The 24363-nt window shown below is 49.7% G+C and overlaps 1 protein-coding gene across 1 annotated transcript in view; it reads right to left on the reverse strand.

Moving 5' to 3' along the window:
* LOC141074895 (uncharacterized) overlaps window positions 1-24363 on the reverse strand; it is a 145827-nt gene that overhangs the window by 45426 nt on the left and 76038 nt on the right. Inside the window, exon 10 of the mRNA XM_073562204.1 lies at window positions 21203-21326. Within this exon, the coding sequence (XP_073418305.1) occupies window positions 21203-21326 (124 nt within the window). The remainder of the gene's footprint in view (window positions 1-21202; window positions 21327-24363) is intronic.

Consider the following 24363-nt stretch of genomic DNA (forward strand, 5'->3'; position numbering starts at 1 on the left):
AGGTTTACAGGGCAGTGGTGGGAAATCTGCACAATAATGATAGTCACTGTCAAAGAACGCAGCCCAGGAAGGTTAATTGAATGATCCCAGAACCCACCCGATGTGATCTTTGTGTAAATTAGCCGTGTGCTGCCCCCTATCGTCCGGACAATTGCAAGATTGACCGACGATTGACGGAGCAAGCAGCTGTTTGCTTCCACTAACAGGCTGATTATCGGAATGCTAGAAGGCAGCAACACTTACCTGCCCAGATCTAGGAACAAATGCACTGCAGGGTGCAGCCAGCCCATAAAGCAAGATGTTGGCAACACAGGTGCAAAATACCAGATTAACAGCCACTCTCCACCTACCCATTCCTGAAGGGGGTGACTGCCCAGTATACAATTGCACAATAAAGGCCCGCATAGGGTGCTGCTCACACAAGGGAACTGCACAGTGTCTGGTTCACAGCCTATTAGTCACGCCCCTACTATTCGATTAGGCGGGCTGGCCAGCACACCCTCAATGAATCCCAGTGTGAACACCCCTCATAAGAGACCAGACGTGTCTGGGCTCGGCTGCACCTCGAAAAATATAGTGCAAAAAGTACAAAATTAGTGAGGCATTAGCTGATATTTTGGCCAAAATACGTGAACCCGTAAACTGCGCCAAAGTTCCCCATGCTAAACTAAACAGCAAAGCCACTAAAGAAGTCTCAAGGTCTCCAAAAATTAATTTTTAAAATTGCGTATGGGATGGCTGCACCCTGTAGTGCATTTGTTCCTAGATCTGGGAAGGTAAGTGTTGCTGCCTTTTTGTCTGCTGTTTAAAAATGAATTTTTGGAGACCTTGAGTCTTTAGTGGCTTTGCTATTTAGTTGATTATCGGAACAGTCAGCGTATAGTATATACACCTCCAATTCCAACTGATTGAATATATTGTGATAAAACACTCAGGGATCGCCTTTGCTGGGGTCAAAGGTCACGTGCGTTCAGCATGAAACTCAGGCGCAGAGCTGGGATTCGGGTATAACTGACACTGGGTCAGGTTTATTAACGGTGAAAGCAATGCATAAAGAAATAAAACATAAAACAAATCCTTGCCTGTCCGGCACTAACTAAACAATGGACAACCTAACTACCAACTGGCGGGCTTCTCCCGTCCAGCCAAACCACAGTTGCAGTGGGCACTGCTTTCACTCACGTGTGTCTCTCACACAGACAGGCTCTCTGTGTTCCCAGGCTGAGACACTCACACAACCACCTGGCATCCTTTTATATCCACCTCCCATTATCCATTAGTAACCAGGTGCGATACTGACCAGACTAGGCCACATAGGAAAGGAATCTGGGCGAGATATACCTGCCCTCATCCACTATTCCCACATGATTCTCACATATCCCCCCCCTCTGCTCAGACCACTCCGGTCGAGCAATGACACCCGCCAAACAGTGCACTCGGGACAGGGCATCTGTGTTTCCCATCTGTACTCCTGGGCGGTGCTCCACCGTAAAAGTGTAGGCCTGCAGGGCAAGGAACCACCGGGTCACCCGGCTATTCCGTTCCTTGTTCAAGTGCATCCACTTGAGAGGGGCATGGTCAGTGATCAGCCTGAACTTTCGGCCCACCAGGTAATATTTGAGGGCCTCTAGAGCCCACTTAATGGCGAGCACTCTTTTTCTACGACTGCATACCTTTGCTCCTGTTTATTCAGCTTCCTGCTGAGATAGAGGACTGGGTGTTCCACTCCGTCCCTCACTTGTGAGAGTACGGCCCCGATACCGGTATCAGAGGCATCCGTTTGTACCACAAACTCACTGCGGAAGTCCGGAGTCACCAGTACGGGCTGAGAGCAAAGTGCCCGTTTTAGGCTATGGAAGGCTTTTTCAGCTGCTAAACTCCATTTAATCATGACGGAGTCTTTCCCTTTTGTAAGATCCGTCAGGGGGGTAGCGATGGCTGCAAAATTGGGTATGAACCGGCGATAATAACCGGCGATCCCCAGGAAGGCTTGCACCTGCTTCTTGTTGACAGGTTGTGGCCAGTCCTGAACCGCCTGAATCTTATCAACCTGGGGTTTAACAACACCCCTCCCAATTACATACCCCAAATACCGGGCTTCTTCTAGCCCGATATGACATTTCTTGGGGTTCGCGGTTAGACCTGCCTCCCACAGGTCGTCAATCACAGCTTGTACTTTCTGGAGATGAGTCTCCCAGTCCAAGCTGTAAATGACAATGTCATCCAAATAGGCCGAAGCGTACTGCCTATGCGGCCTCAGGACTAGATCCATCAGTCTCTGGAAGGTCGCCGGTGCTCCGTGCAGTCCAAACGGCATATACACATACTGAAATAAACCTTCTGGGGTAGCAAATGCCGTCTTTTCTCTGGCAGCCTCCGCCAGAGGGATCTGCCAATACCCCTTTGTTAGGTCTAGGGTCGTAATATACCGGGCTTTTCCTAACCGATCTATTAACTCGTCGACCCGGGGCATGGGGTAGGCATCAAATTTTGAGACCGCATTCAGTCTCCTGAAGTCATTGCAGAACCGGATGGTGCCGTCCGGTTTAGGAATTAGCACAATCGGGCTGGACCAAGCACTGTGCGATTCCTCAATGACACCTAACTCTAACATTGCCTTCACTTCTCGGGAAACGGCTTCACGGCGCGCTTCCGGGATTCGGTAGGGCTTTACGTGAACTGTGACACCAGGTTCCGTTACGATGTCATGTTTTATTAGCATAGTCTGCCCGGGTTTTTCTGAGAAAAACTTTTGGTTGTGAAGTAGAAACTGCCTGACCTCAGTCTTTTGCCGCTCCGAGAGAGTCTCTGCAACCCGTACCTCCGGTACGGTATGCGAGCAGACAGGACGGGCCAGCTCCGCTGACAAGGCAGACCGATCCTTCCAGGGCTTTATCAGATTTACATGATAAATCTGTTCAGGTTTCCGTTTACCTGCCTGGTATACTTTGTAGTTTACTTCACCAACTCTTTCCTTTATCTCAAAGGGGCCCTGCCACTTTGCCAGGAACTTACTGTCCACCGTGGGGACCAGGATCAACACCCTATCTCCGGGTGCAAACGTACGGATCTTGGCGCCCCTATCATAGATTCTTTTTTGGGCTCCTTGAGCCTGTATCATGTGTTCTTTGACGATAGGCATAACAGCCGCAATACGGTCCTGCATTTGTGTGACGTGATCTATCACTGTTTTAAACGGAGTGACCTGACCCTCCCAGGTTTCTTTTGCAGCGTCTAACAGTCCGCGAGGACGACGGGCGTACAATAACTCGAAAGGCGAGAATCCCGTGGAAGACTGGGGTACTTCCCTGACGGCAAAAAGCAAATACGGAAGTAAATAGTCCCAGTTCTTCCCATCCTTGTCTATCACCTTTCTCAGCATCTGCTTCAGAGTTTTATTGAACCGTTCGACCAACCCGTCTGTTTGAGGGTGATACACGGATGTGCGTAACGGTTCGATTTGTAACAACCGGCAGAGCTCCTTCATTACCCTGGACATAAAGGGGGTCCCCTGGTCGGTGAGTATCTGTTTCGGTATACCGACCCGACTAAACACATGCACCAGTTCCTTGGCAATCGTCTTGGTGGCCGTGTTACGCAAAGGGATGGCCTCTGGGTAACGAGTGGCATAATCCAAGATGACCAGGATATGTTGGTGTCCACGTGCAGACCGTGGAAGGGGCCCAACTAAATCCATCCCAATCCTCTCAAACGGGACTTCAATAATAGGTAGGGGTACCAAAGGGCTACAGAACCGGGGCTTAGGTGCAGAGGCTTGGCAGTCAGGACAAGACTCACAATATACACGAATATCGTGATGCATGCCTGGCCAAACAAAACAGTGTAATATCCTTTCGGTGGTTTTCTGGACTCCCAGGTGACCTCCCATCACATGTCCGTGGGCCAGGTCCAGCACCTGCCGCCGGTAGGGTTTTGGCACGACTAATAGTTGCACCGTATCTTCCCCCTTTTTCTCTATCTGATAAAGTAAATCATTCTCCAGAACCATGTAAGGATATGCCAGCCTAGAGCCAGGTTCCACGGGTACCCCATTCATCACTTTTACATTTGTCCTAGCCTGAGAAAGGGTAGGATCCTTTATTTGCTCGCTTTGGAAGTCATCTTTCTGAACTTCTAAATCCGGCAAACAGGGAGGTGGACGGCTGTCGGCCTCCTCCTCTTCCCCGGTCTCCTCCATATCACCCGCCATGACTGAAAACGGGAACTGCAGGTTGTGATGTACAATGTCTGCAAGATATGTTTTCTGTTGCAATGTGCTAACAAACCCTCCATTTTCTTTGAGAAGCTGCCTGCCAGTGTCTCAGTTACATTGCACACTACAGCAGCTTCCCTTCCCCCGAGTGCCATAAACCAATTTCCTGTCACCCCATTTGGCTTCTCTCAGCCTCAGCTGAAAGAGGAAAAAAAAAGTGCGGGAAAGGAAAACTCTTTGTTTGAAATAAAGGTTAGAGGTAACCCTTTAAGAGCCTGCCCTGCGAAAACCGTACCAAGTAGAGATATGGAAATCATATTTTTGTAACCTGAGCGGTCCCAGCTTCGATACCGCGTATCTTTCGAAGTTCTACCCTGTCCAGAACATGAGATAGGATTTGCGCCCAAATGGACGGTCATATCGCATAGATGTTTGATGTTTTCTTGATAGGCTCATTTCGCTGGGAAACATGATACCACTGATGAGTCCATACCAGCTTCTCCCATAAAGTTATAGCTAATCTAAGTTTTGTAGCCAAAACATAACTTGGATAAGAGAGGTGGGATCAACCCAGAATGCACCTCTCTGTGATGTCACATAGGAAAGTCTATAAGGCATTCCCTGGCAAAACCAGCTCAGAACAGCTCAAGTCGTCGTGCTAGAAAGATCCCCAGATGAGCGGAGACGTGCAGCTCCGCCTCCACCCCCCTTAAAGCCGCATGGTCTGCCTAAGGAACAATATGGAACTGTGAGTGTAATCTCTTTGTTTTCTCCACTTTTATTTTATACCTGTACTGTACATATTTTATGTCTCAATTTTATAGCAACTTTTATCTGTAATCACTGTCCTCTTTCGGAAAATAAATGAAATAATTATTTAGATCTGTCTCCATGCTCTAAGACTCGAACTATGCGGCTTGCTGGCAGTCCAGAAGGGTCTTATATTGCTGAATAAGGGTCTGCGGCCACAGCATTGATAATTCCCTTACTGCAGAAGCCTAATTGCCGGTTCACAACAGGCAGCCCGTCCGGCGACCAATTATCCTAGGTGCAGTTCCCTGACTGACCTGAGGGTAAGGGGGGCGCCGGAGAGCTGCGAGTTCCAAAGTGGAACTGAGAAAGTGGGATATACATAAATCCCAGCAGTACTTGGAAGATTGATAGAAGTGGTGGGGCATCCAAATTAAACTCCCCCTGCGGCAAATTGTAGAGCGAGATTAGCTTGCTGGATATTTTTGGTCACATGGTGCCAGTGGTGGGATAACTAAGATAAGCCCACTGCGCCTGTGATAGCCGTGTGCCGGCATTGTGTCTCGTCCCTCCGTCCGCTGATACACCGGTGTCAGTGGTGGGATTGTGACATAGTGGTGACACAGGGTCCGCTGTCCGTCGCGTTTTGGTGGCAGCGGGACCCCCGTCAGTCGCCCGTATTTGGACGAACGGCCGTGGGCTGTTCGTCACATATTGGTGGCAGAGCGGTGGGATCATCCTAGAGCATTAGTGATTTGGTTTGAGCAATCATTCCTCTCACTAAAAACCTGCACGGTTCCTGCGGGAATCCTGCATCATAGGTTTTGGAGAACAGACTCAGTGGTTACTAGTCCTGAGACATTAGTGTGTACTTGCAAGTATCCCCCTCCCGTTTCTTCGTTTTTCTTTTTCTATCTTTTATTTGGCAACCATGGCGGCAAAAGGAGAACCTTGGTACAACCGGCAGACAAAGGAAGTTCTTGCTGGGTTATGCACGTACCAAGGCCTTGACGCCACGAACAAAAACAGAGCTCAAATGATCGCGGCTCTAGTGCAGCTGGACAACGACCAGAATCCAGCGAGCGCAGAAGTTGGCCCAAGTGGCAATGGGGCTGCAGCAGAGGCTCCACTCATGAGCGTGGGCCCCACATTCAATCAGAGCACGCTGGACCCCTACCTGCAAGCGGCCTTGGACGCACTCCCTGCCGAAGACCGTGACGGACGTCTGCAGCTGATACAGCAAGCTCGAGAGAGAGCAGAGCAGCGAGCCGAGCGGGAGGCGGAGAGACGCGAGCGCCAAGCGGAGGCTGAGAGAGCCGAGCGCCAGGCGCAGAGGGCCCATGAACTGGAGGTACTCCAGCGGGGTGGGAATGCCCCCACAGCCCGAAGCAGTGAGCCCAGCAGCGTCCAGACTCCTAAACCCCGGCTAGAGCATTTTCCCATGATGGAAAAGGATGGGGACTTGGACACGTTTCTGCGAGCCTTTGAGAAAGCCTGCAGACAGTACCAGCTGCCTAGAGACCAATGGGCAAGGTACTTGACCCCAGGGCTAAAAGGCAAAGCCCTGGAGGCATTTGCTTCTCTTCCGCCAGAAGCCGATGACGACTATGACGCCATAAAGCAGGCGCTGATCGCCAAATACCGGCTGACACCTGAGGTATACCGAAAGAAGTTCCGGCACCTCCAACGTGGCCCACACGATAGCTACAGTGATGTGGTGCAAGGACTCAGGACCCACTTTGACCAGTGGATCCATGGACTGTCCGTTGAATCCTTTGAGCAGCTACGGGACCTGATGATCAAAGACCAGTTCCTGCATCTCTGCCCAGCTGAGGTCCGACAGTTCATCCTGGACCACGAACCAACGAACGCGGACAAAGCGGCGCAGATTGCTGACAACTACGAGGCCAACCGGAAGCCCGAGACGCGGAGGCCAGTCGCCACCAGCTGGAAAGGGGGTAAGCCTGCAACCAACCCCAGTGCCCCAGCTAGCCGTCCCTCCGGAGGCCCTGTCCCTGTTGCCAACAACAGGCCGGCTACTGACAGTCGCCTGTGTCACCACTGCAAGCGGCCTGGTCACTTCTCTTACACCTGTCCGGATAGGCCGAAGAACCCCCCAGCCAAGGCCCCCGGGCCTAACGCCTCTGTTCTTTTGGTGGGAGGTGTGGTTGGGAGGGCTGACGAAAACGTTCAACCTGTTCAGGTGTGGGCCCGTCTTGCTACAGGCCTCAAGGACACCGGGGCTGAACGAACCCTCATCCGTCCTGGACTGGCGGCCCCTGAAGAGTTTGTTGAGGGGAAAACCCTGTCTGTCACCGGGATTGGAGGCACCCGTTGTCCCTTGCCAGTGGCCCGGGTTTTTCTTGATTGGGGTGCCGGGAGCGGGTTGAGGGAGGTGGGAGTGTCTGAAAACCTGCCCACTGATGTTTTATTGGGGACTGACTTGGGGCGGATGGTTGCATACTACGTCCCTGACACCCTTCCCCAAACTGATAAGGGTAACGTTAACCCTGATGATGATGATGATGATGATGGGAAACTGATTGTGTTACCTGCTAATGCCTTGATGAGTAATGATGTAACTAACAACCATTCTTTCCCCAGGTATGATGCTGATGTGAATGTACCAAAGCAAACTGATAACCATTCTTCTCCTAGGAAGGATGATGATGATGTTGATGTATCTGTGCCGACTGAACCCGTTAACCCTTTCTTTGAAACGGTAGATGTGTCCACAGGTACCGAAGTGCTCAGCCCCGTCACTCTGCGGAGTGAGACGGCTGAGGAACGCCTGGCAGGAGCAAGCAACGGTGCTCAAGGAAATGGGGAGGTGCATGGGGACCATGAGGAAGGTAATGCCATGCAGCTGACCAGTGCCACCGAGGAAGGTAACTGGCCCATAAGTAGCACTGCTCCTAAAGTGTTGGGGGTGGATGGGGAGGTAGAGCCCAGGGCAGCACCGGCTGGTGGGTCTGTAGAAATCCCCAGGGAGACAGCATACATAGCAGCTGTCACACGCAGTCAGAGTGCCCAGATCGCAGGTAACGCACTGTCTTCTGGACCCTCTGCTGCTACAGGAGAGACTGAACCAGAGGTGAACCCAGAGCCGGTTCCAGAGGGTCCCAGTAAAGGAGGTACCCTGACGTCACTTCTGGCAGCCTCCAGCATGGAGTTCCAGGCTGCTCTGCACTCAGACGCCAGCCTGGAGAAATTGAGAGGTCTCGCCGAGACGCCCACCTCCAAGCCTGATAAGGAGAGGGTGTTCTGGGAACGAGGAAGGTTGTACCGGGAGACAGTACCCGGAGATCCTAAAAAGGAGTGGTTGAGGGAAAGACAGCTGGTCGTCCCCTATCAGTTCAGAACTGAGTTGTTGCGGATTGCCCATGAGATTCCACTCGCTGGACACTTGGGGATCAGCAAAACAAGGGCACGGCTGTCTCAACACTTCTATTGGCCCAAGATGGGGACAGATGTAATACACTACTGCCGCTCCTGCGCCACCTGTCAAAAAGTGGGTAAGGCGGGGCCTGCTCTTAAGGCACCCCTTATTCCTTTGCCGGTGATAGAGGAGCCTTTCCAGAGAATCGCGGTGGACATTGTAGGACCGCTGTCCGTCCCCAGCAGCTCCGGAAAGCGATACATTCTCACCGTGGTAGACTACGCTACCCGGTACCCAGAGGCAGTAGCTCTGTCTTCAACCAGGGGAAGAGTCTTGAGGAGAGCATTTGCATATTCCCAGTGCCTTCTGGGATAAGTGAAGAGTCTCCGCGAGCTCAACGATCACTGGGTTTTGGCCGTTGCAGCTGAAAAGAGGAAATCGGAAAAACCGGAATTTTGGCTCATCTTTCATCATTTTTAAGAAATCTCAAGATGGAAGAGGCCAGGAGCCATTTGGTGAGCTGCATTTCTTGCTACATGTTCACAGATTTACCAGTGGAAAAGCCAAACTTCACATGCCACATATGCAAGCTTGTGTCCCTGTTGGAGGAAAAGTTGCAAAATCTCGAAGAGAGGTTAGCTACGTTGAAGATCATTAAGGAAGGTGAAGAGTTCTTGGACAGAGGAGAATTATCTCTTCATGTTACAGAAAGAGAAGAAATTCGAAGTGCACCTGAAGAAACAGAGGAATGGAGACATGTGACCCAGAGAAGCAGGAGGATCAGGAGGCAGTCAGCACCCATACTGCTCAGAAACCAGTACCAGGCTCTCACGCAGGAAAACGATGAAGAAATACATCAGGATAAGACTTTGCCAACAAACAGCAACCTTGTACGCCCTCAGAGTCCTCCTGGATGTTGAAAGAAAAATGTTGTGAAGAAGAAACGGAGAGTGGTGGTTATGGGGGATTCTCTGTTGAGAGGAACAGAGGCCGCTATCTGCAGACCGGATATAACTTCAAGAGAAATGTGCTGTCTTCCAGGTGCAAAAATTAAAGATGTGTCTGACAGGATATCAGGACTCTTCAGACCTACAGATGACTACCCATTCCTGCTACTACATGTGGGGACAAATGACACCGCAAGAAGCGACCTGGAAACCATCTGCAGAGACTTTGAAGACTTAGGCAAGAAAGTGAAGGAACTGGGAGCGCAGGTGGTCTTCTCTTCCATCCTCCCAGTGGATGGCCAAGGAACAAGGAGGTGGAATAAGATTCTGCAGGTGAACAACTGGCTACGTCGATGGTGCCGTCAGCAACGATTTGGATTTCTGGATCACGGAGTGAACTACTTATACGATGGACTATTTGCTAGAGATGGGGTGCACCTTACGAAGACTGGAAAACAAGTATTTGGAAGTCGCCTTGCTACACTTGTAAGGAGAGCTTTACACTAGAACAACATGGGAAGGGAAGCAAAAGACCAGAAAAAGCCATACACCTGACAAATGCTATTGAGAACTCTGCTATTAGAAGTGGAAAGGAAGAACAAAGACGAAAGAATCTAATTAATAAAAATATTGGAGAAAGAGAAACCAATCACAAACTAAAATGTTTCTATACTAATGCACAAAGCATGGGCAACAAACAAGGAGAATTGGAACTACTAACACAGGAAAAGAAATATGATGTCATTGGAATCACTGAGACTTGGTGGGACAATACACATGATTGGAATACAAGACTAGAAGGATTCAACTTATTTGCAAGAAACAGACTTGATAAACGAGGAGGGGGTGTCGCATTGTATGTTAGAAACGCGTATATCTGCACAGAGATTGAAGCTTCAGAGACTGGGAGTTCTGTGGAAACTGTTTGGGTAAGAATACAAGGACAGAACAATGGAAAGGACACCATTGTAGGCATTTACTACAGGCCGCCTGTGCAAGCTGAAGATATGGATGAACTCTTTATGCATCAAATGGCCAAGTTCTCCAAAAAATATGACATAGTGGTCATGGGAGATTTCAACTATCCAGACATTTGTTGGGAATCTCTCTCAGGCAAAACTAACAGGTCAAGGAAATTCTTATCCTCTCTTGCTGACAACTTTATCTTCCAAAAGGTAAGGGAGAAAACAAGGGGAACTGCTACCTTGGATCTAATCCTTATAAACAGGGAGGAAATGGTTGAGGAGGTAAAAGTGGCTGGGACCCTAGGAGGTAGCGACCATGCTATTTTAGAATTTTGGATAACTAGAGGAGGAAGACCTGTGAAGACTCAGACGTCAAGGTTAGATTTCAGAAAGGCAGATTTTAAGGGATTCAGAAAGAGAATTGGAGGGATCCAATGGCTGGATATCCTTAAAGACAAAAATGTCCAGGAAGGATGGGAAATCTTGAAAAATGAAATTCTCAAAGCACAGTTGTTAACAATTCCGAAAAGAGGGAAGAATAGGAAGCATTTAAGGAAACCAGGATGGATGAACACAGAACTTAAGCACATGCTAAAAAGGAAGAAAAAAATGTTTATAAAATGGAAAGAGGGAGGCATATCTAAAGAAGAATATAATGCTGTCTGCAGAACCTGCAGGGCACAAATCAGAAAATGAATTGAGGCTTGCAAGAGATGTCAAAAGCAATATTAAAGGATTTTGGGGATATGTCAAAAGTAAAAGAAAAGTCAAAGATGCTATAGGATTTTTACAGGATGAAAATGATGAAATGGTAAGACAGGATGTTGAGAAGGCTGAACTTTTAAATTCCTATTTTGCATCTGTTTTCTCTCAGAAAGGAAATGTAACATCAACTGTTATTCACTGTCCTATTAAGGGAATAGAAGAATCCAGGATATCTATAAACAGAAAGATAGTGAGGAAACACTTAGCTAACCTAAATGAATTCAAGTCTCCAGGTCCAGATGAATTACACCCAAGAGTACTGAAGGAGATAGCAGAAGAAATTTTTGAACCCCTCTCCATAATCTTTGAAAATTCTTGGAGAACAGGAGAAGTGCCAGAAGACTGGAGAAGAGCAAATGTTGTTCCTATCTTCAAAAAGGGGAAGAAGGTGGACCCAGGCAACTATAGGCCGGTGAGTCTGACTTCTATACCAGGAAAGATCTTTGAACAAATTATTAAACAACATGTATGTCAATACCTGGATAAGAAAGAAGTGATTAAACAGAGTCAGCATGGGTTTGTAACTAATAAGTCATGTCAGACTAACTTAATTTCCTTCTATGATGGTATCACTGATTGGGTGGATCAAGGAAATGCTGTAGATATAGTATATCTTGACTTCAGCAAAGCATTTGACAAAGTCTCTCATACAATCCTTATTGAAAAAATGACTAAGTATGGAATGGACAAGGCAACTGTTAGGTGGATTCATAACTGGCTTAGTGATCGGACCCAAAGAGTGGTCGTAAATGGCTGCACATCCAGTTGGAAGAATGTCTCAAGTGGGGTACCACGGGCTCTGTCCTGGGCCCTGTATTGTTCAACATCTTTATCAACGATTTAGATGAAGGAATTGAGGGTAAACTGATTAAATTTGCTGATGACACAAAGCTAGGAGGGATAGCTAATACTAGAGAAGATATTTCCTTTTGGATGAATAATTTAGGCTTACTGTGCGCTGCTGAGATCAGGATAAAGTCACCACATGAGAAACTTTTAAACTCTTTATTCCCAACGCGTTTCGAAATGAAAAACCATTTCTTCCTCAGGGGATGACAAGTAGACTACTATGACGAGAATACTAGAGAAGAGAGAGAGAGGATTCAAAAAGATTTAAATAAACTGGAGAAGTGGGCAGCAACTAACAGAATGGTTTTTAACAGGGAGAAATGCAAAGTACTACATCTGGGCAATAAAAATGAAAAAAGCAGATATAGAATGGGAGGAATAGGGCTAAGTGACAGCACATGTGAAAAAGACTTGGGTATACTAATAGATCACAGACTGAATATGAGTCAACAGTGTGATGCAGCAGCAAAAAAGGCAAATGCAATTCTAGGATGTATTAACAGAAGCATACAGTCTAGATCACGTGTAGTCATTATTTCCCTCTACTCCTCTTTGGTCAGACCTCATCTGGAATATTGTGTCCAGTTTTGGGCACCACATTTTAAAAAAGACATCAACAAACTGGAGCAAGTTCAGAAAAGAGAGACCAGAATGGTGACCGGTCTGTAAACCCTGTCTTATGAGGAAAGGTTGCAGGATTTGGGAATGTTTAGTTTGCAAAAGAGAAGACTGAGAGGAGACTTAATAGCGGTCTACAAATATCTAAAGGGCTGTCACATTGTAGAAGGATCAACTTTATTCTCATTTGCACGAGGAAAGACTAGAAGCAATGGGATGAAACTGAATGGGAGGAGACACAGATTAGATATTAGAAAAAACTTTTTGACAGTTAGAGTGATCAATGAGTGGAACAGGCTGCCACGAGAAGTGGTGAGTTCTCCTTCAATGGAAGTCTTCAAACAGAGACTGGACAGACATCTGACTGGGATGATTTAGCGAATCCTGCTTTGAGCAGGGGGTTGGACCAGATGGCCCAGGAGGTCCCTTCCAACTCTACGATTCTATGATTCTATGATTCTAAGGTGGCTGACGCACTGGTGACCATCTTTTCAAGAGTAGGATTTCCCAGGGAGATGCTTACCGATCAAGGGCCCCAATTCATGTCTCGCCTAATGGAGGCTCTCTGTGAGAAAATGCAGGTGACGCAGCTGGTATCGAGTCCGTATCACCCACAGACTGAGGGTACCGTTGAAACGTTCACACAAACCATTAAACAGATGCTCCGCATACTGGTTGAGACCCAAGGGTGCGACTGGGAGCGGTACCTCCCACACCTGCTGTTCGCTTACAGAGAAGTTCCGCAGGCCTCGACCGGGTTCTCCCCCTTCGAGCTCCTGTATGGCAGGCGAGTCCGGGGACCCCTTGGGTTGATAAGAGAAGCCTGGGAAGATGAGCCAAACCCCACAGAAGTGTCCATCGTGGATTATGTCATGCGCTTCCGTGACAAGATGCAGACCTTGACGCAGTTGGTGCATGACAACATGACGCAGGCTCAGGCTGACCAGAAGCGCTGGTACGACCAGAACGCCCGGGAGCGGACCTACCAGGTGGGTCAAAAGGTGTGGACCCTGGTCCCTGTACCAACGGATAAGCTTCAGGCAGCCTGGGAAGGCCCGTACGTCGTCCACCAACAGCTCAACCCGGTCACCTACGTGGTCACGCTTGACCATGCTCGGGGTAGGCGCAAGGCCTTTCACGTCAACATGCTGAAGGCGCACTACGAACGTGAAGCTTGCGTCCTACCGGTCTGCAATCTGCCAGAGGATGGGGAGGAAGATCCCCTCCTGGACATGCTGGCCCAGGCCAAGGCCGATGGGTCCATTGAGGACATGGAGATAAGTGGTTCGCTAACCATATCCCAGCGGTTGCAGTTGATGGCCACCCTGGAACTCTTCCGGCCCGTGTTCACCAACCGTCCTGGGAGGACGGAGTTAGCGGTTCATGACGTGGACACCGGGAATCACGCCCCATTACGGCGAACACCTTATCGGATCTCTGAAACGGTGCAACAAGTCATGCGCCAAGAGATCGATGAGATGTTAAGGCTGGGGGTGATTCGACGGTCAAAAAGCGCGTGGGCTTCACCTGTAGTCCTCGTGCCTAAAAAGGATCGAACCACCCGGCTCTTCGTGGATTACAGGGGGCTCAACGCCATCACAACCTCTGATGCCCACCCAATGCCGCGCATCGAGGATCTGCTCGAGCGGTTGACAAACGCCAACTACATATCCATCATGGATTTGAGTCGGGGATACTGGCAGATTCCCCTGAGCCCTGAGGCGCAGGAGAAATCCGCCTTTATCACCCCCTTTGGACTGTACGAGTCCACGGTCATGCCCTTCGGCATGAAGAATGCCCCTGACACTTTCCAGCGGATGGTCAACCACCTGCTTCGGGGACTGGAGGAGTACGCAGTGGCGTACTTAGACGATATTGCCGTCTTCAGTTCCACCTGGGAGGAACACCTTCAGCACCTCCAGGAGGTGCTCAAGCGTCTTCACCAGGCAGGCCTGACCATCAAGCCGGGGAAGTGCCAGATAGGCATGCGCAAGGTCCACTACCTGGGGCACCGGGTAGGCGGGGGTTCCATGAGTCCGGAGCCAGAAAAAGTGGACGCAATCGTGTCCTGGCCCACCCCCAGGACCAAGAAACAGGTGAAGTCCTTCTTGGGCACTGCAGGGTACTATAGGCGGTTCGTACAGGACTATAGCGCCCTTGCCAAACCCTTGACTGACCTCACCAAGCAGAGGCTACCCCAAACAGTCAACTGGACAGATGACTGTGAGGCGGCTTTCCAAGCTTTGAAAGCAGCCCTGTGCAACTCTCCAGTGTTGAGAGCAGTCGACAGCAGTCGCCCGTTTCTGGTACAGACCGACACCAGCGAGTTTGGCCTCGGTGCTGTGCTTAGCCAGGTCGACTCGGGGGACCAAGAGCAGCCCGTGTTGTACCTGAGCCGGAAACTTTTGCCGAGGGAAGTGGCATACTCGACCATCGAGAAGGAGTGTCTGGCCATGGTGTGGGCACTGCAGCGTTTGCAGCCCTACCTGTACGGGCGCGCCTTCACGGTGGTAACTGACCACAACCCTCTGAGCTGGTTGCACACAGTGTCCGGAACCAATGGAAGATTGCTCCGCTGGAGCCTTGCCCTTCAACAGTACGATTTTACCGTAAAACACAGGAAGGGCAGTGAAAACGGCAATGCCGATGGGTTGTCCCGCCGGGGCGAACCCGCTGAGGTGCGCATGGCCGATTACCGAGAGGTAATGCCTCCTTAGCACCCTCTTAAGGGGGGAGGTGTGATGTACAATGTCTGCAAGATATGTTTTCTGTTGCAATGTGCTAACAAACCCTCCATTTTCTTTGAGAAGCTGCCTGCCTGTGTCTCAGTTACATTGCACACTACAGCAGCTTCCCTTCCCCCGAGTGCCATAAACCAATTTCCTGTCACCCCATTTGGCTTCTCTCAGCCTCAGCTGAAAGAGGGAAAAAAAAGTGCGGGAAAGGAAAACTCTTTGTTTGAAAGGTTAGAGGTAACCCTTTAAGAGCCTGCCCTGCGAAAACCGTACCAAGTAGAGATATGGAAATCATATTTTTGTAACCTGAGCGGACACAGCTTCGATACCGCGTATCTTTCGAAGTTCTACCCTGTCCAGAACATGAGATAGGATTTGCGCCCAAATGGACGGTCATATCGCATAGATGTTTGATGTTTTCTTGATAGGCTCATTTCGCTGGGAAACATGATACCACTGATGAGTCCATACCAGCTTCTCCCATAAAGTTATAGCTAATCTAAGTTTTGTAGCCAAAACATAACTTGGATAAGAGAGGTGGGATCAACCCAGAATGCACCTCTCTGTGATGTCACATAGGAAAGTCTATAAGGCATTCCCTGGCAAAACCAGCTCAGAACAGCTCAAGTCGTCGTGCTAGAAAGATCCCCAGATGAGCGGAGACGTGCAGCTCCGCCTCCACCCCCCTTAAAGCCACATGGTCTGCCTAAGGAACAATATGGAACTGTGAGTGTAATCTCTGTTTTCTCCACTTTTATTTTATACCTGTACTGTACATATTTTATGGCTCAATTTTATAGCAACTTTTATCTGTAATCACTGTCCTCTTTCGGAAAATAAATGAAATAATTATTTAGATCTGTCTCCATGCTCTAAGACTCGAACTATACGCCTTTGATAGATAATCGCTACTAATTCAAGGGGTTTGCCACGGACCCTCTTAATTTAACACTGTGAATTAAGTAACCGTGACTGGTGGCAGCGCGTTGTGCACGGCTATTGCGGCTTGCTGGCAGTCCAGAAGGGTCTTATATTGCTGAATAAGGGTCTGCGGCCACAGCATTGATAATTCCCTTACTGCAGAAGCCTAACTGCCGGTTCACAACAGGCAGCCCGTCCGGCGACCAATTATCCTAGGTGCAGTTCCCTGACTGACCTGAGGGTAAGGGGGTGCCGGAGAGCTGCGAGTTCCAAAGTGGAACTGAGAAAGTGGGATATACATAAATCCCCGCAGTACTTGGAAGATTGATAGCAGTGGTGGGGCATCCAAATTAAACTCCCCCTGCGGCAAATTGTAGAGCGAGATTAGCTTGCTGGATATTTTTGGTCACATGGTGCCAGTGGTGGGATAACTAAGATAAGCCCCACTGCGCCTGTGATAGCCGTGTGCCGGCATTGTGTCTCGTCCCTCCGTCCGCTGATACACCGGTGTCAGTGGTGGGATTGTGACATAGTGGTGACACAGGGTCCGCTGTCCGTCGCGTTTTGGTGGCAGCGGGACCCCCGTCAGTCGCCCGTATTTGGACGAACGGCCGTGGGCTGTTCGTCACACAGGTCATTTCCCGCAGACTCTTCCCCCGAGTCTTCCGGGGAGACCTCTTCCCGGGGTTCGGGGCCCACACGCGCCCTGGGAGAAGAATCATGTACACTACTACCCGAAGGCATCAACTGATTCTCCCACAATTGCCAGAAGTGGGGAAAATCCTGGCCCAGGATAACATCATGCAATAACGCCGGGACGAGTCCCACTTTATGTTGCACAGACCCATAGGAAGTTGTAATGCATATGACCGTGGTGAGGTACGAACAGGTGTCTCCATGCACACACGTTACAGAGAATTTGTCTGATGGTCCAGTCGGGGCTGGCACCAGACTGGCCTTCACCAGAGTCACCACACTTCCCGAGTCTAACAATGCCACCACATTTTTGCCATCAACAGTTAAATCACACAAGTGTTTTTCCACCTCCTTTTGACCAGCATTCACACTCACTACCCGTGCAACCATAGACATGCGGTTTTTAGAGTCTGTGACGTCGCACTGCATGGGTTCAGTAGAGAGCGGACAGTTCGCAGCAATATGTCCCATCTCTTGGCAGCGGAAACACCTAACGGGCCCCTTGCTTAGACCATAGTTCGTTACTCTCGGCCTCGCAGTGCGGGCAGTCCCGTTTTCCTCCCCCACTGTCTTAGGGATTTTTCCATCTCCCCTACTCCCTGGAACAGTCTTACCGGTTCCACGTGGAGACGATGAAGAACGAGGTGGGGTAGCGTCGTCTCGGAGTCCTTCCGCCACGGAGTAATGTTCAACCAGATCCACCAGTTGATCTGCCGTCGTAGGATTTCCATGGCTTACCCACTTCCTCAGGGCTGGCGGTAGAGCTCTCAGGTACTTGTCCATGACGACTCTCTGGATTATCTCTGGCGCTGTCAGCACCTCGGGTTGTAGCCACTTCTTCACCACGTGGATCAGGTCGAACATCTGTGACCGCGGTGGTTTATCCGGCTGATAAGTCCATTGATGCACTCTCTGTGCACGGACAGCGGTCATCACTCCCAGCCGGGCCAAGATCTCGGCTTTCAATTTGTCAAAGTCCTGCGCAGCTTCAGGTTCCAAGTCATAATACGCCTTTTAGGCCTCACCGGAAAGAAACGGGGCAATCAGGCCGGCCCATCGTGCCTTCGGCCATTTTTCTCGCACCGCCGTCCGTTCAAACGTGGTCAGGTATGTCTCGACGTCATCTTCGGTCGTCATCTTCTGCCAGTACCGACTCACGTGAATCACTCTCGACTCGGCTTCCAGGTTAACCTCCTGTAGGCTTGCCAGGCGCTGCGCCACCTGCTGGAGAAGCGAACGATCGGTAGCTGTCATGTCCACCAACTCCTTCAGCTGGGCCATCATCACCCGATTAGCTTCTTGCTGGACGGCGGTGGACTGTACCAGCGCTTTCACCACGTCCTCCATGCTCATGCTTGCAACGTGATGCCCGCGTTCTCCACCACAAAGTGATAAAACACTCAGGGATCGCCTTTGCTGGGGTCAAAGGTCACGTGCGTTCAGCATGAAACTCAGGCGCAGAGCTGGGATTCGGGTATAACTGACACTGGGTCAGGTTTATTAACGGTGAAAGCAATGCATAAAGAAATAAAACATAAAACAAATCCTTGCCTGTCCGGCACTAACTAAACAATGGACAACCTAACTACCAACTGGCGGGCTTCTCCCGTCCAGCCAAACCACAGTTGCAGTGGGCACTGCTTCCACTCACGTGTGTCTCTCACACAGACAGGCTCTCTGTGTTCCCAGGCTGAGACACTCACACAACCACCTTGCATCCTTTTATATCCACCTCCCATTATCCATTAGTAAGCAGGTGCGATACTGACCAGACTAGGCCACATAGGAAAGGAATCTGGGCGAGATATACCTGCCCTCATCCACTATTCCCACATGATTCTCACAATATGTATATACCCTCGATACAGTCACTGCAAAACTTCATGTTAACCACAGACTACTCGCTACCACCACAAGTCACTTATTATACAGGCTGACTTTAGGCCTGGTTCTGGTAGCGTATGACTTCGTGGCGTGGCTTGCAGAACAAAAGGAACAGAACTATTACATTTTATATTTAATCCACATTGAGACAGTGTTTATAAAAAAAAATGTACAAAAGTTTTTACATAAGGGACAAAACAATACAGCATATACAGTACATAAAATAATAAAGAGATAATGGAAGAGGCTTACTACGCCGCTCACAGATGAGTCAACTCAGCCGAAGGAGGGCACTTTGATTTGGGGGACGTTCGCGAACAGGATTCATGCATACACGATGTGTATCTCTCTACAGGAACCCAGATCATAATTTGGCTTGATCTTTCATTAGCACCTGAGTTACACCCACACCCCCCTTGATGACATCACGTGGGCCGGGCTGTGAGATGTACTCAGCCCTTCAGAAATTTATGAAATCCCCAACTTCACTCCTGATAGCAGAGGTTCGAGATCGCCGCCATATTTTCACCAGGATTTTACCTTTTCCCATTGCTATTGTCAGTTATCGGGCCACAATGAACTTGGAGCTTATAGGCGGTGGTTACCGTTAGGGTAAGAATATGCATATTTTATTCCTATTAGCCCTGAAGTCAAAAATGTATGACCCATCTCTATCTGATTGATCGATATTCAACAATTTTTTTCTGGAGACATCCAGTCATTTGAAGGTGCAATATTTCTCTTAGGCCTGTTTCACACTTCCGTTGTCTGTCAGTTGATATCCGCGAAAATGGCGGAAAACGGATCCGTGATCGTTGTGAGATCAACGGGTGTCACCGGATCGTTCTTTTGATGGATCCAGCGAAAGTGAAATTTTAAAGGAACCGAAGTCGAGAGAGAGAGAATTTTTTTTTACGATCCTGGAACGGCATTACTGGGTTAAAAATGATCCCGGAGCAAAGCTTCCGAGCATGCGCACATGAAAATAGCGGACTGTCAAGAAGAAAAAATGTTGCAGTGTCTGTCTCACCCGCACGGCAGCCAGACAAATTTTTGAGGATCCGTCAAAAAACGGGGGTGACGGACGACCGTCAGTCAAGATCCGCCAATAATGTAAGTCTATCGAGGAAAAAAACGGATCCGCCCCTTTCTTGGCAGATCCGATTTTTTCAAAAATTGGCAGATTATGACTGACGTGAAAAAACTGAAGTGTGAAAGAGGCCTTACATGGACAAAAGTGTCAAAAGTAAAAGTATGGCATTTACCCTGAAAGGAGAATGTATCTATTGGGGACATAAGGCTTCTTCCACTTCTGTGTCTATGTGTAAACACAGGTCCCTATTGTTGTCCCAAAAGGAGCTCTTACATGTTAAACAAGCTGGCTCACTATTCAGCCACATCCAATTTCCTACTTGCATTAATCTGTTGTCCAAATCAAATTCTAAGAGTGTCCGATCCGATTGCAGCTCTTGTCATATGCTGCAATTCGGTGTGACAGAGGAGGCGGCAGAGGGTAAATGCCCCTTAACACCACCACAGACGGCGTCAGACCCCACACAGTACCAAGCCCCAGCTGGGACTTCTGTTTTCTATTTGTCTAGTACAACTTATTGGTGACTTTCTCTACTTCTTAAGTGAGGCTTGATAAAGACAAGGAACTGGGTCGAAACGTTACCGCGTTTCCCTCGATAATGTGGTGAAATGATATTGGACACAAAATAAACTCTAGTGTTTTCTATCTGCAATTACACCAAAATGTTTTTGAGTGCGGCTGTTCTCTCTTGGTGATGATTTCAGCCTGCACCTAACTATATCAACAGAGTGCGAGTCATTTACCCCTTTAGTTCCCTTCACTGGTGGCTTCAGATTTTAATATTTTCGATGATCTTCACAATACTTAGTAAATGGTAATTCTGCACATGGCGCAGAGCTAAATAGATGTGAAAAGACGTCATTAAAGAGAATCTGTCAGCAGGATTTTGCAATGTAATCCGAGGACAGCAGCATGATGAAGGGGTTGAAAACAGATTTCAGCGATGCCAGTCTTAATAAGCTCCATGGTTCTGTTTACTTACCAGGAGCTGATCATTGCTGGACACAGTAGCACCTGCAAGCTAGTCTGACTCCGCCCCACCTGTGATAAGCAGCTCAGTATCTACAGACATTGTATAAGAGAACCATGGTGTGGGCGGGGACAGGACTGGTGTGGGCGGGGGCAACATTCTCCGCATTGCTTCTAAGTAAATTTAGAAACTTTGATTAGGTCAGAACGGCGGCACCCAGTAATATAAGCGTTACACAGCTGGATTCAGGACTTCTCAGTCAACATCCTGCTGTACTCAGATGAGGGAACAATAACCTGCTGACAGGTTATCTTTAAGGATTTTCTACATTATATCATTACACAGACGAATCTACACATTATACACAACATCAACATGGAAACCAGAGACCACAGTAATAACTATATATCTCCTCACCTCCTGGTGTAAGAGGCCGGAGCTCCTCCATCATCTCCTCTTGGTACCGATCCTGGTGTCCTTCTAGATACTCCCACTCCTCCATGGAGAGATAGACAGCGACGTCCTGACACCTTATAGGAACCTGACAACAACGACACCGTCACCACCCAGAATCCTCCAGTGCCGTATAATGTCCCAGCAGTCACCTCTCCTCTCATCACCCAGAATCCTCCAGTGCCGTCCTGAATAATGTCCCAGCAGTCACCTCTCCTCTCATCACCCAGAATCCTCCAGTGCCGTCCTGTATAATGTCCCAGCAGTCTCCTCTCTGCTCACCACCCAGAATCCTCCAGTGTCGTCCTGTATAATGTCCCAGCAGTCACCTCTCCGCTCATCACCCAGAATCCTCCAGTGCCGTCCCGTATAATGTCCCAGCAGTCACCTCTCCGCTCATCACCCAGAATCCTCCAGTACCGTCCTGTATAATGTCCCAGCAGTCACCTCTCCTCTCATCACCCAGAATCCTCCAGTGCCGTCCTGTATAATGTCCCAGCAGTCACCTCTCCGCTCATCACCCAGAATCCTCCAGTGCCGTCCTGTATAATGTCCCAGCAGTCAACTCTCCGCTCATCACCCAGAATCCTCCAGTGCCGTTCTCTATAATGTCCCAGCAGTCACCTCTCCGCTCATCACCCAGAATCCTCCAGTCCTGTATAATGTCCCAGCAGTCTCCTCTCCACTCATCACCCAGAATCCTCCAGTGCTGTCCTGTATAATGTCCCAGCAGTCACCTCTCCTCTCATCACCCAGAATCCTCCAGTGCCGTCCTGTATAATGTCCCAGCAGTCTCCTCTCCACTCATCACCCAGAATCCTCCAGTGCCGTCCTGTATAATGTCCCAGCAGTCACCTCTCCGCTCATCACCCAGAATCCTCCAGTGCCGTCCTTTATAATGTCCCTGCAGTCACCTCTCCCCTCATCACCCAGAATCCTCCAGTGCCGTCCTGTATAATGTCCCAGCAGTCACCTCTCCGCCCATCACCCAGAATCCTCCAGTGCCGTCCTGTATAATGTCCCAGCAGTCACCTCTCCTCTCATCACCCAGAATCCTCCAGTGCCGTCCTGTATAATGTCCCAGCAGTCACCTCTCCGCTCATCACCCAGAATCCTCCAGTGCCGTCCTGTATAATGTCCCAGCAGTCACCTCTCCGCTCATCACCCAGAATCCTCCAGTGCCGTCCTGTATAATGTCCCAGCAGTCACCTCTCCGCTCAGCACCCAGAATCCTCCAGTGCCGTCCTGTATAATGTCCCAGCAGTCACCTCTCCGCTCATCACCCAGAATCCTCCAGTGCCGTCCTGTATAATGTCCCAGCAGTCAGCTCTCCGCTCATCACCCAGAATCCTCCAGTGCTGTCCTGTATAATGTCCCAGCAGTCAGCTCTCCGCTCATCACCCAGAATCCTCCAGTGCCGTCCTGTATAATGTCCCAGCAGTCACCTCTCCGCTCATCACCCAGAATCCTCCAGTGCCGTCCTGTATAATGTCCCAGCAGTCAGCTCTCCGCTCATCACCCAGAATCCTCCAGTGCCGTCCTGTATAATGTCCCAGCAGTCACCTCTCCGCTCATCACCCAGAATCCTCCAGTGCCGTCCTGTATAATGTCCCAGCAGTCCCCTCTCCTCGCATCACCCAGAATCCTCCAGTGCCGTCCTGTATAATGTCCTCGCAGTCCCCTCTCCGCTCATCACCCAGAATCCTCCAGTGCCGTCCTGTATAATGTCCCAGCAGTCACCTCTCCGCTCATCACCCAGAATCCTCCAGTGCTGTCCTGTATAATGTCCCAGCAGTCACCTCTCCTCTCATCACCCAGAATCCTCCAGTGCCGTCCTGTATAATGTCCCAGCAGTCACCTCTCCTCTCATCACCCAGAATCCTCAAGTGCCGTCCTGTATAATGTCCCAGCAGTCACCTCTCCGCTCATCACCCAGAATCCTCCAGTGCTGTCCTGTATAATGTCCCAGCAGTCACCTCTCCGCTCATCACCCAGAATCCACCAGTGCCGTCCTGTATAATGTCCCAGCAGTCACCTCTCCCCTCATCACCCAGAATCCTCCAGTGCCGTCCTGTATAATGTCCCAGCAGTCACCTCTCCTCTCATCACCCAGAATCCACCAGTGCCGTCCTGTATAATGTCCCAGCAGTCTCCTCTCCGCTCATCACCCAGAATCCACCAGTGCCGTCCTGTATAATGTCGCAGCAGTCACCTCTCCGCTCATCACCCAGAATCCTCCAGTGCTGTCCTGTATAATGTCCCAGCAGTCACCTCTCCGCTCATCACCCAGAATCCTCCAGTGCCGTCCTGTATAATGTCCCAGCAGTCACCTCTCCCCTCATCACCCAGAATCCTCCAGTGCCGTCCTGTATAATGTCCCAGCAGTCACCTCTCCGCTCATCACTCAGAATCCTCCAGTGCCGTCCTGTATAATGTCCCAGCAGTCACCTCTCCCCTCATCACCCAGAATCCTCCAGTGCCGTCCTGTATAATGTCCCAGCAGTCAACTCTCCGCTCATGACCCAGAATCCTCCAGTGCCGTCCTGTATAATGTCCCAGCAGTCACCTCTCCGCTCATCACCCAGAATCCTCCAATGTCGTCCTGTATAATGTCCCAGCAGTCACCTCTCCGCTCATCACCCAGAATCCTCCAGTCCTGTATAATGTCCCAGCAGTCTCCTCTCCACTCATCACCCAGAATCCTCCAGTGCTGTCCTGTATAATGTCCCAGCAGTCACCTCTCCTCTCATCACCCAGAATCCTCCAGTGCCGTCCTGTATAATGTCCCAGCAGTCTCCTCTCCACTCATCACCCAGAATCCTCCAGTGCCGTCCTGTATAATGTCCCAGCAGTCACCTCTCCGCTCATCACCCAGAATCCTCCAGTGCCGTCCTTTATAATGTCCCTGCAGTCACCTCTCCCCTCATCACCCAGAATCCTCCAGTGCCGTCCTGTATAATGTCCCAGCAGTCACCTCTCCGCCCATCACCCAGAATCCTCCAGTGCCGTCCTGTATAATGTCCCAGCAGTCACCTCTCCTCTCATCACCCAGAATCCTCCAGTGCCGTCCTGTATAATGTCCCAGCAGTCACCTCTCCGCTCATCACCCAGAATCCTCCAGTGCC

This window comes from Dendrobates tinctorius, unplaced genomic scaffold (genome assembly GCF_039654945.1).
Source record: "Dendrobates tinctorius isolate UK_male_01 unplaced genomic scaffold, ASM3965494v1 ptg000342l, whole genome shotgun sequence".
Lineage (NCBI taxonomy): Eukaryota > Metazoa > Chordata > Amphibia > Anura > Dendrobatidae > Dendrobates > Dendrobates tinctorius.